General features: G+C 44.1%; 1 protein-coding gene across 1 annotated transcript in view; it reads right to left on the bottom strand.

The window, feature by feature from the left end:
• Positions 1–11,281: 11,281 nt before the first annotated feature.
• Dcbld1 (discoidin, CUB and LCCL domain containing 1) overlaps positions 11,282–13,215 on the bottom strand; it is an 85,336-nt gene continuing 83,402 nt past the window's right edge. Inside the window, exon 11 of the mRNA XM_021174605.2 lies at positions 11,282–13,192. Within this exon, the coding sequence (XP_021030264.1) occupies positions 12,672–13,192 (521 nt within the window). The 3' untranslated portion in view covers positions 11,282–12,671. The remainder of the gene's footprint in view (positions 13,193–13,215) is intronic.

The following is a 13,215-nucleotide window of genomic DNA, read 5'->3' as shown; positions in this document are numbered from 1 at the left end:
TGGAATGGTACAAGCCTGTTGAGCAGCACTGGGACAAATCATAGTTATAAGGCAGATCTTGTACTCAGACCCGTGGCTCTTTTGCAAATGGGTCATCTTGAGGGGTGTTTTTGGAGACTCCTCAGGTAGTATAACTGGGGAAAGATCCACAAGGATTCTCGGGGACATTGAGCAACTTGGGTGTTAGGAAGACATGATGATGACAGTGTCAGAACAGCAGAGGTGGCTGGTCACATTAGGTTGTGTTGGTGAACTGCTGATAAAGGACAGGCTATGATCAGGTTGCCACATCTGATACTTCAACAGGAAAGCTAGACCTCAAGGAAGGTGAAGGAGTTTGGAGGAAACCTCCCTCCTACAATGAGAGGACTGACAGGGCATTCAGTTGAGCTTTCACAGAATATCTGATCCTAAAGCCAATGGGGAAATGTAGAGCCTTGAAAGACATGGAGATATTTTGGATGCCCCTGAGGATGGTAACTGCTGATCCTCCTGGATTGCTTAATCTTGGAAAGTAGCCCATGCATCCTTTGAAAACCAGTAAAAGAGCAACACTCCTCCATTGCTGGTGGGATCGCAAGCTGGTACAACCACTCTGGAAATCAGTCTGGCGGTTCCTCAGAAAATTGAACATCCTACTAACTACTGGAAGATCCAGCAATACAACCCCTGGACATATACTCAGAAGATGCTTGAACTTGTAATAAGGACACATGCTCCACTATGTTCATCTCAGCCTTATTTATAATAGCCAGGAGCTGGAAAGGACCCAGAGGAATGGATACAGAAAATGTGGTAATTTACACAATGGAGTACTACGCAGCTATTAAAAACAATGAATAGGGCTGGTGAGATGGCTCAGTGGGTAAGAGTACCCGACTGCTCTTCCGAAGGTCCAGAGTTCAAATCCCAGCAACCACATGGTGGCTCACAACCATCCGTGACAAGATCTGACTCCCTCTTCTGGAGTGTCTGAAGACAGCTACAGTGTACTTACATATAATAAATAAATAAATCTTTAAAAAAAAAAAAAAAAAAAGAGCAGTGGCCATGTCATGGCCCATCCCAAAGGCCTTTACTGGATACCAGCAACTGCACTTTCAAAAAAAAAAACAACAAAAAACAAAAAAACAATGAATAAATTCTTAGACAAATGGATGGGTCTGGAGGATATCATCCTAAGTGAGGTAACCCAATCACAAAAGAACACACATGATATGCACTCACTGATAAGTGGATATTAGCCCAGAAGCTTAGAATACCCAAGATACAACTTCCAAAACACATGAAACTCAAGAAGAAGACCTAAGTGTGGATACTTTGATCCTTCTTATTTTGTGGAACAAAATACCCATGGAAGGAATTACAGAGACAAAGTTCATAGCAGAGACTGAAGGAATGACCATCCAGAGACCACCCCACCTGAGGATCCATCCCATAAACAACCACCAAACCCAAACACTATTGTCGGTGCCTATAAGATCTTGCTGACCAGAGCCTGATAATAGCTGTCTTCTGAGAGGCTCTGCCAGTGCCTGACAAATACAGAAGTGGATGCTCACAGCCATCTACTGGACTGAGCACAGGGTCCCCAATGAAGGAGCTAGAGAAAGGACCCAAGGAGCTGAAGGGGTTTGCAGCCCCCTAGGAGAAACAACAATATGAACTAACCAGCCCCCAGAGCTCCCCGGGACTAAACCACCAACCAAAGAGTACACATGGTGGGACTCATGGGTCCAGCTGCATATGTAACAGAGGATGATGTAGTCAGTCATCAATAGGAGGAGAGGCTCTTGGTCCTGTGAAGGTTCAGTGCCCCAGTATAGGGGAATGCCAGGGCCAGGGAGCAGGAGTGGGTGGGTTGGGGAGCAGGGGGACAGGGGAAGGGTTAGGGGATTTTCAGGGGGGAAATTAGGAAAGGGGATAACATTTAAAATGTAAGTAAAGAAAATATCTAATTAAAAATAAAAATATGCCGGGCGTGGTGGCGCACGCCTTTAATCCCAGCACTCGGGAGGCAGAGGCAGGCGGATTTCTGAGTTCGAGGCCAGCCTGGTCTACAAAGTGAGCTCCAGGACAGCCAGGGCTATACAGAGAAACCCTGTCTCGTAAAAACCAAAAAAAAAAAAAATAAATAAATAAAAAAATAAAAAATAAAAATAAAGCCGGGCGTGGTGGTGCATGCCTTTAATCCCAGCACTTGCAAGGTAGAGGCAGGCGAATTTCTGAGTTCAAGGCCAGCCTGGTCTACAGAGTGAGTTCCAGGACAGCCAGGACTACATAGAGAAACCCTGTCTCGACCCCCCCCAAAATAATAATAATAATAATAATAATAATAATAATGTTGCGGCCTGCCCGCAGTCCACAACACGAACGGTTCAACTGAGAATGGCAGTTCAAGCTGAAAAGAGAGGAATCTAGACGGGGCGGAAGAAAGAATGGAGCTAAGACAACAAACATTCTGATCAAAGCTCAATTTTACTATTTTCAGACACTCAGTTATAAAGGAAGGGGGAGGGAACCCAATATCCCGCCAAGTAACTCAGGGTCCAGTAGCAGGACGAACACGTGTGTGCCTCCAGGCAGCAAAGGCAGGTTCCAGCAGTAGGCGTGGCAGGACGAATGAGCAGGTAGCTCCACCCTTGAGCAAGCAGGTTCCAGGCTGGGGGAAGGGAGGCCACATAATAATAATAATTTTTTTTTTTAAAGTAACTCATCCTTGGGAACTGGAGAGGTGGCTCTGTGATTAAGGACTCTGGCTGCTCTTCCAGAGAACCTGGGACCAATTCCCAGCACCGATATGGCAGTTCACAACTGTCTGTGAGTCCAGATCCAGTGGGTCCCATATCCCTGCAGACATACATGCAGGCAAAACACCAATGCACATTTTAAAAAATTATTTAAAAAGACATTAAAAAGTAGTCCACCTTTCCTATTAAAACCTCACACTTAGAGATTGCTATTACTACCCCATATCCTGAAACAGCAGGAGCCCCCTTGCCCTGCTGGCAGGCATATAACTAGGGTTAAGTCTTAGCAACGCTCAACTGAAGATACACAGTGTAAGAGAATACTAATACACAAGATGTGTTAGGGTTAAGCTGGCATGGTGGCATACTCCTATAAACCCATCACTTGGAAGGCAGGAGGGAGGACAAGTTCTGGGCTACATAATCTAGGACAGCCCAGCCTTTGAACCTTGAGAGTAAGTCTTAGTTTCTCCCACCACCCAATGTTACATTTAGTGTATTCTGCCAAGAACCAATGGGGTACTTCAAAGATGAGAGCATATGATCAAGGAGTATAAAAAAAGAATCCTAGCCAGGCGTGGTGGCGCAAACCTTTAATCCCAGCACTTGGGAGGCAGAGGCAGGTGGATTTCTGAGTTCGAGGCCAGCCTGGTCTACAAAGTGAGTTCCAGGACAGCCATGGCTACACAGAGAAATCCTGTCTTGAAAAACAAAACAAACAAACAAAAGAATACTAGTTCCTACTTGCAGGGATGGAGGAATCGATTGACTTTGGAAAAGGATGTTGAAGAGACACATACTTAATCATAAAGATGCAAAACTCAGAGGAGGAAAAAAGGAAGATAACACTGGACATAACTTTGCTCCCCAAAAGATGATATGCTAATACAAAACAGATTAAGACAAAAAGCATTTAGAATAGAGGTATTTATTTTTATTTTATTTTATTTTTTACAGTTTACTACAAAGTTGAAATAATAATCTTGTGACTTACTTTCTGTTCCTGTGATAAAGACATCATGCATGACCAAGACAACTTGAAATTAACAGAAGAGTTTATTTGGGGGCTTACATTTTTAGTTTGAGGCCACACCCATCATGGCAGAGAGCATTGCAGCAAGCAAGCATGACATTAAGAGCAGTAGCTAAGGCTTATACACTGATCCATAAGCATGACAGAACTAGCTGGGAATGAATGGGCTTTTGAAACCTCAAAGTCCACCATTAGTTACACACTTCTGACAAGACCACACCTCCTAATCCTTCCCAAACAGTTGCACCTACTGGGGAATAAATACTCAAATATGAGCCTATCTATTAGGGCCATTCTTACACAAACCATCATACCTTGTATACACCTACTTAAAATAGCCTTAAAATATATAAAGGAAGGGGCCAAGATAGTTCAGTGGGAAAAAGCACTCGCCTCAAGCTTGATGTCTTGAGTTTGATCCCTGGAACGCACAATAGAGGAAGACATTCAACTTCTGAAGGCTATTCCCTAGCCACCATAAAAAATTCACGGCATGGCAACACACATGCACACACACACATCCCACCCCATACAGACACCTGGAACGCACAATAGAGGAAGACATTTAGCAATCATAGCACAAGGAAAGAAATTAAGGTTTGAACAACAAAGGCTTGATATAAAGGCTTGGTATAAACTAAAGGCTTTAGTTTCTGTATTTGATAAAAGAAAAACCTGTATTTTCTAAAAAGGAAGATGGATGGATGGTCTGTAACAAGGAAACTTGGGTAAATAAAACAGACACTAAAACTGATTTTAAGCTTAGAAAGGTAGGTGTAATTTGGGAAAGTGCCAGTAGGGGGAGAGAGATTTCCCCAAAGCTGCCTTTAACCCACTAGATTGGAGGGCTTTTTGTCTGTAAAACAACTAGTGTGAAACAACTAGATTCGTTCTAAGGATGAACAAATTCAAGACTAGAGAAGTTATGCCATTTGATCAGAGTTACACAGTGTCAGTCATAACTCAGGTACCTCTCTTCATTCTTTAATAAGCAATGAAGAATGAAAGGGGAACTACATAGGCTTTCAGTGTTACATTTTACTATAGTTTACAATTTTTTATTTTTTTCTGAATGGCACATGGACTGATGGAGCCTAAGTTTAAAACAGTTCTAATGTTTTTAATGGTGATCAGTAGCTACAAGGGGATGAAATGGAGGCAGAAAGGTCAGGTATTCCAGAGCATCCTCAGAAGCACAATGAACTCCCTGCCAGCTGACTTATATGAAACCAAAACCAAAAGGAATGAGTGTACTGCTTGTCTGTAATCCCAGAATTAGGAAGGGCTTGGAAACGAGGATCAGAAATTCAAGGCCATGTTCAGCTTCATAGGGAGTTTGAAACTAGCCTGGGCTCTACGAGACCCTGGCTAGCTTCCTACCCCTACCTCCCAAAAGAAAAAAAACATGCTTAGCATGCAGGACAACTGGGGCTCAATATCCATCACCACATAAATTCATCATGAAGTCACATACCTCCAAATTGAGCACTCCCTTTGGCTGGAAGAGGGCATCAGGTCTCCCAGAATTGGAGTTACAAACAGTTGTGACCCACCATGTGGATGCTGGGATTTGAACTCAGGACCTCTGGAAGGGCTCTTACATCAGCCAGGCATGGTTGCTCAAGCCTAAAAGCCCAGTACCTGGAAGCTAAGTCAGGAGAACTGCTGAGAGTCTGAGGTTAGCCTAGGCTGCATAATGAGTTTGAAACAACCCTGGGCTATATAATGAGACTTGGCCTTAAGATGAAAAATGAAACAAACAAATAAAATCCCCTGTCTTGGTTAGGTTTACTGATGTGATGAAACACCATGAGCAAGAACAAGCTGGAAAGGAAAGGGCTTATTTGGCTTACACTTCCACATCATAGTCCATCAGTGAAGGAAGTCAGGGGCAGTAATTCAAGCAGGGCCCGAACCTGGAGACAGAGCTGATACAGAGGCCGTGGAGGGGTGCTGCTTACTGGCTTGCTACCCATGGCTTGTGCAGCCTGCTTTCTTGTAGAATCAAAGACCATAAATTCAGGGGTGACAACACCCACAGTGAGCTAGATTTCCCACATCAATCGCCAAATGCCCTACAGGCTTTCCACGGCCTGATCTTGTGAAGGTCTTTTCTCAGTTGAGGTTCCCATCTCTCAGATGACCTATGTCAGGTTTACACCCTGCAAACTAAAGTAAGGCTAATGTGCATCTAGAGTCAGGGAAGGAAGATAGGGAGAGAGAAAGATGAAGCCAAGACAAAGGTTTCTGATCAAGTCTCAACTACTCTAACTGCTAAGCTATCTCTCCAGCCCAATGTAGGCCATTTTTTTAAAGAAAGATTTACTTATTTAATATTATGTCTGTGAATATTTGCCCCATCTGCATATGTATGTACCATGTGCATGCCTGGTGTCCTGAGAGGTCGGAATAGTGCTGTTATCTGTGGGAAAACTCTGTTAATTAAAGTCAAAGTCTGCCATTGACTGGATAGCCTCTGAGCTCCGTGCAATATGGAGGACTCCCTTCATTGGCAGGGAGTCTCCTTCTCTGACCTCGTCTGGGGAATTCAAACCCCTCACAGGTGCCTCTACCTAAGGAAGGTCACGTTCATTCAGCTAGCCCCTGAGATTCGAGCAATGTCTCCCCATGCTAATGAGGCATTTTGGTACTCTCATCCTTCAGCCAATGACCTTTGCCCATCTTGAATGTCCCTATCCCCAGTTTCACAAATTATATCAGCCTTATCAAGTAAAGTGCATCTTTCTCTCTGCAGCTGGTCCTGGTGTTATCATTCTCAGGGCTTCCAACCCCCTAGCCCCTCCCTCCACCCCAGTTTGACATCTCTGCTCCCTTTGCCCTCACTGACCATATCATCCAATGGTCTCTGAGGGCAGGGAGAGTCACATTAACGACTGAGTTCTCTGTCTTTCCAGCCCTTAGGCTTAGGCCTTCTTTAAAATTTTTCATTACATTGATGTCAGAAGGCACCTAGGAAAGACTAAGGCATGCAAATGAGTTTTCTGGAGATGGCCCAGCGTTTTTGCACAGCTTGCAATGGGTGAGCTCTGAGATGTGAGATGACCAGTGATTTCATAGCAGGATTGCTTCTTGCTGCTGATATGCCTTTCCTGTCACTATTACACAGCCTCGTGATTCCTGGGCATCAGCCCACCCTATTGGGTAAATTTTCAGCTGCGCAACATGAAGATATACTCTCATGCAATAATGCTGTATAGATCAATTGATAATTTCACAATTCCTGATAAGGATTTTATAGAACTCTTAAATTAATACAAGTAATCCCAAGCCCCCTATAGAATAAAGATGCAAATAGAGCTCTGTAAACCGCCATGCATCACGGACTAACTGCACTAGGATAAGAAAGCAGGCTTGAAATGAATATACGATCAAGGAAAAATATTCATTCCAGGTCAGGTCCTAGGACGAAGACATGGCTGTGCTCTTTAATAAAGCAAGGCTGTATGAAACTGTTGCTTTGAGCTTATAATGTGCTTATAGGATGAAACACTACTTTGAACTTAATACCAACATCCTTCTGTAACTCTCCCTTTGTATAGTATTTTATCTGTGAGGTAATATGTGGGGCATTGGGCTACGCAGTCTGGTCTCCAGTCGAGTTGAGAGGTGAACGAACCCCGGGACCTGGTGGTGATAATTCACCTACATGGGACGGAAGGAGTTCCCTCATATCTCCTGGACTCAAGGCTCCTGTGGAAGTTACTGCCCCCCACAGCCCCTGACAGGAGAAGCATGGCTTTTAGTCACATAGACAATGTCCCAAGCTTCTGACCTTCAGGCTAGATTCCTCCCCAGTTACCTAGCAAGAAGGAGAAGGAGGAGGAGGAGGAGGAGCAGGAGGAGGAGGAGGAGGAGGAGGAGAAGGAAGGAGAAGGAAGGAGAAGGAGAAGGAGAAGGAGAAGGAGAAGGAGAAGGAGAAGGAGAAGGAGAAGGAGAAGGAGAAGGAGAAGGAGAAGGAGAAGGAGAAGGAGAAGAAGAAGAAGAAGAAGAAGAAGAAGAAGAAGAAGAAGAAGAAGAAGAAGAAGAAGAAGAAGAAAAAGAAGAAGAAGAAGAAGAAAAGAAGAAAAGTGTGGCATTTGAGGCTCAACACTATCCACCAAGTATATATATGTATATGTCTGTCTAAATGTATGTGCATACTTATGTGTGTAGGTATATGAGTATGTATGTAAGTAAGTATGAACACTTGTGGAATTGTTAAGACAGGTGTTCTAGCCCAGTCAAAGTGTGTGTGTCTCTCTGTGTATACTTGAATTCTCCCTTTCTTCCTCTTCTTTGCTCTCAGACTTACAAACAGCTGTTGAACTCCAAGTTCCCCACCAGGCCAGCAAGGCGCCCTTGAGTCAGAGAGAAACTAAGCCTTTTTTTTCTAATTCTGCTGCTGCTGCTGCTATCAGTTGGAGTCAAGTTACTAGAAGCCATTGACTTTTGGCCTTAGAACAGCAGAATTAAAGGAAAAGAAAAATTACCAAAAGTAAGCAGTTATTGGCCACACAATAGCAGAGTTAAGGACAGAAGAAATCACCAAAAGGAAGCTTTTGGCAACAGAATAGCAATGAGTTAAAGACAGAAGAACAGGCACTTGGGAGGCAGAGGCAGGTGAATTTCTGAGTTAGAGGCCAGCCTGGTCTACAAAGTGAGTTCCAGGACAGCCAGGGCTACACAGAGAAACCCTGTCTCGAAAAACCAAAAACCAAACAAAACAAAAACAAACACAAACAAAAACTAATTTTGGTCTCTCAAGACAGGGTTTTCCTGTGTAGCCCTGGAACCTACTCTGTAGACCAGGTTGGCCTTGAATTCAATCTGCCTGTCTCTGTTTTCCAGGTGCTGGGATTAAAGAAATATGTGCCACCATTGTCCAGTGTTCTTCTATTTTCACTAAGATCTGTAGGTGGCAGGTGGACAAAGCTTGTCATTAACTTTAAGAGGAATAAGATGGGGGGCTGGAGAGATGGCTCAGTGGTAAAGAGCACTTACTGTTCTTCCAAAGGTCCTGAGTTCAAATCCCAGCAACCACATGGTGGTTCCCAACCATCTGTAATGAGATCTGATGCTCTCTTCTGGGAGTATCTGAAGACAGCTACAGTGTAGTTACATACAATAAGTAAATAAATCTTGGGAATAAAAACAAGGGAATAAAATAAGTAAATAAGTAAAATAAGTAAATAAATCTTGGGAATAAAAAAAGAGGAATAAGATGGTTCAGGTTACCTTTGCAACAGAAGGTCTCATATCATTTTGGAGAGATTTAGGAAATCCTAATATAGGGATGCTGCCTCTGAACAGGCACTGTGTACTTTCATGGCCTTCTCTGTGGTAGTGAAGGAGGCTTCCCTCTATCCTATGAATTGTCTATAGACTCTGTGAATACTCACACCTGGATTTCAAGGTTTTGAGGTAAAGTTTAATTGCCACTTTCTCTGTAGCGCAGTGGTCCCCAACCTTCCTAATGCTGTGACCCTTTAATAGTCTCTTGTGTTGTGGTCCCCAACCTTCCTAATGCTGTGACCCTTTAATAGTCTCTTGTGTTGTGGTGACCTCCCAACCATAAGATTATTTTCATTGCTACTCCGTAAGTGTAACTGTGCTACTGTTATGAATCATAATGTAAACACCTGTGCTTTCCAATTGTCTCAGGTGAGCCCGGTGAAGGGTCATTTGACACCACCCCACCAAAAGGATCAACAGGCTAAGAACCACTGCTGTAGAGCATCTAACATCAGACAGTCTTTAAAAGTTGAGTAGCTGGGCATAGTGGTGCATGTCTTTAACTCAGTACTCTGGAAGCAGAGGCAGGTAGATAGATCTCTATGAGTTTGAGGCCAGGCTGGTCTACATAGAATCCCAGGACAGCTAGGACTGCATTGAAGGACCCTGTCTCAAAAACAAAACAAAACAAAGCAAACAAGAAACCCAAAAAACAAAACAAAACAAAGCCAAAGTTGAAGAGGTAGGGTAAAATTGTAACTCCAATACATCTCTCTCTTTTGGCCTCTGTGGGGACTGCATGTACATGATACAGAGATACACGCATGAGGAACACCCATGAACATAAATAAAAATTAAAAAAAAAAAACCCTTAAGTTGAGGAGATACTGGAAGGGGATTGTTTCGTATGCAAATTTGTCCACTTTTGAGTCTTTTTATAGTTCTATGAAGTACCTTTCCTGAGAGAGTTGCTTCCATCAGGTTCTAGAAGATGTTCTTTCACAGTAAGTTGTCTACTACTGTGTTTAAAGGATTTTTTGTTTTGTTTTGTTTTTTTGAGACAGGGTTTCTCTGTGTAGCCCTGGCTGTCCTGGAACTCATTTTGTAGACCAGGCTGGCCTGGAACTCAGAAATCCGCCTGCCTCTGCCTCCCAAATGCTGGGATTAAAGGCGTGCGCCACCACCACCTGGCTTAAAGGATTTTTATTGCTCAACTTTAGGAAGCTTTTTTTTTTTTTTTTTTTTTTTTTGGTTTTTTGAGACAGGGTTTCTCTGTATAGCCCTGGCTGTCCTGGAACTCACTTTGTAGACCAGGCTGGCCTCGAACTCAGAAATCCGCCTGCCTCTGCCTCCCGAGTGCTGGGATTAAAGGCGTGCGCCACCACGCCCGGCTCTTTAGGAAGCTTTTAAAGAAGTCCTTTATCCATCTGTGATCCATCCTGTACTTCCTGCACTTCTGAGGAGTTTGTCTTCAAGCATTTTGATGAAATGAGGAGAATCTGGGACAAGGGCCAGAAGCGTATGTAGCTGTGTAATACTCTCTACAAGAGCTTGTGGTTGGGCTGGAGAGATGGCTCAGTGGTTAAGAGCACCAACTGCTCTTCCAGAGGTCCTGAGTTCAATTCCCAGCAACTACATGGTGCCTCCCAACCATCTGTAGTGGGATCTGATGTACTCTTCTGGTGTGTCTGAAGAGAGTGTACTCACACACACTTAAAAAAAGAGCTTGGGGTTTCACTATAAGCCTCTCCATCTTGCCTGACATATTATTGCCTTGGCTCCTTATGGATCTGCCCCACTGATTTTCCAGCAGTGAAGCACTTAGGAGCTGTACTGCCTTAAAGGTTGGGAGATTATAAGTATATTTCACCGTGGAATTTTTAGCCAACAACATCAAAATTTGTCTCTGGGACAGTTTAAAAATCATACTTTCTACAAATCTCTAGGAAAAGCAATCATTACCAAGGTGACTGAGCACCAAGTATTATGCTCTACAGTATGACCAAATCCTCTTGCAAGAGAAAAAAGTCAAACCAGATGTGAGGTTGCACATCTGTAAATCTAACACTCGGGAGGCAAATGCAGGAGGATAAGAAATCCAAGGTTATCCTAGGCTACACTGAGAATTGACAGAGAGCCTGGGCAATAGGAAATCCTGAATTAAAAAAAAAAAAATGCAAGTTGCATCATGGGAGTTCAGTTACAAGATGAGAGCCTCTCGCTAGCTCAGCAGGTGGTGGCCAAATAGAAGTCAGTGGCTCTCTGATTTGGCATAGTTTATTACAATTAGTACACATACACAATCTTGTAAACTCCATAAGGTAAATGGTTTAACCTCCACTATAACCAGCAGACCCTATGCTATGAGCTCTCAGCACCCTACTTTAACATCGATAGAATTCACAGACAATGACAGTCACACAAATAGGATTATAATACAATTTGCAAGGAAAGGATTTTTGTTGGTTTTTGGTCCATGTTTTCTTTTAATAAACAAGACACATACTTTCTCCTCTTTGGCAAAAAGAGGTTAACTCCCCAGTTCATTCACAAAGTAAAACTCAGGGAAAAACAACACAAAACATTAGGTACAGCGAGACCTGGGCTCCTCTATGAGTATAAGCACATATGCAGGGAAAAAGAAAACTGCTTTTTACATCACCAAGACACTTACTAGCTCTCCACTAGAAAAGCTCTGCGTCTGCGCATGCGCGAAGCCATATGAACCCGCATTTGTTTTCCAGGGACAGTGGAAGTCACCCACATGCATTATCTCTGGAGAAAGTTGTAAGAAGTAGGGCTTCTGGGCTCAGCTGTATTTTTAATCTAAGGTTTAGAAATATTTGATATTCCTGCCTCAAGCTACAAGCCCTGTGGCCTCCTTCATTACAAGGTGCGGATGAACAGTGTGGCTAGCCTTGAATCTCAGCACCCTGGAAAGGCAGATTTGCTTAGGAACACTGTGCAGTAGGCCAGGCCCTTTCCTTAGAGAATGTGGTCCCTCAGGATGCAGCTGGGACCCACGCAGGCCCCAGGACACTAGGCTGCCCTACCTCTCAAGGAAAGTCTAAGAAAGCAGGCTGCAGCTGCTAAAGTCGGATGGTTGCTTGCATAAATGGGCCACCATTGCTAGCAATCACCCACCCTGGAGTGCTTTGCACGTTTCAAGTAATTTAATTTCTTCCAGGAGACAGAACAGTAAAAATGCTTTTACTTTATCAAAAAGGAAACGAGCCACAACAACCAATGAGGTTTTTAAACAGACCTGCTGCTTACAGCGTCAGATAATCAAATACACTGAGAAACACAGGCTACCGCTATGCAAATCCCGTGTTTTCTCCTTAAGCCCTGTGTAGAAAACAAACACCGCAAACTTCGTAATGTTAATTCGTGTTAAATATAACTGTACAAATTGCACATTTTACAGCACAGCATCACAGTTAAGACAAATGAGAAAAGTCCCCTTGTTCTAGCACAACAGAAACCAACTGGCTCTGCTGGAAGGGTTGGAACAAAACCAGCTGCACAGTTCTGTAAACAGTAAATGAGGTCGTCTCTAGGATCCTGAAGAGTCACACATGCACGCTTGCACATTTCTTCCAGTGACTCGCAGCGGTGCGCGCTCAGTACCACAGCAGGTTTCTTTCACATTGGGTTCACAAAAGAGCAGTCATGGCCATCTGGTTGAGGGGCGCAAGACCGTTTCTGGGTGCTGAATAACCATCATCTCCCCCGGAAGTCATCTGTGACTGAGAGGCTGGGTCTCTGCTGTCCAAGAAGCTGCTGGCAGCAGGCTTGTCGTAGCCACCACCCACGGGCTTGGGGCTTGCTGGCCTCTGATAGCTTTCAATCTGGGTGGCTCCTGTAGCAGGAGGAAAGCCTCCAGAGGAATGGGAGTGTTTGTGAGTGGGCCTGGGCCCAGGGACTCGGTAGCCGCTCTGTGTGGAGAAGGTGTGAGCTCGCAGCAGGTGCCGCTCCACGATAGGTGTGGCATACTCAGGTTCTGAGTGCGTCAAAGGCAGTGCGTACTCATGGCGGCCCGGGCGGTGAGGACAGTCATAGTGGCCGCTGGCCTCAGTGTTCACTCTGACCTCCTCAGTGTCTGTGTCCATGGGCCGGAAGGTAGAGCCCTTTCTCGCGACTGTGCCTGTGCCAATCATGAGAGGCTGCTGATAATCTGAAACCAAATGAACATCATAT

Source organism: Mus caroli, unplaced genomic scaffold (assembly GCF_978045245.1).
Source record: "Mus caroli unplaced genomic scaffold, Mus_caroli_1 scaffold_9, whole genome shotgun sequence".
NCBI classification, from domain to species: domain Eukaryota; kingdom Metazoa; phylum Chordata; class Mammalia; order Rodentia; family Muridae; genus Mus; species Mus caroli.
Note: the sequence above shows the minus strand (reverse complement) of the source record. Positions and strands in the feature narration are given on the sequence as shown.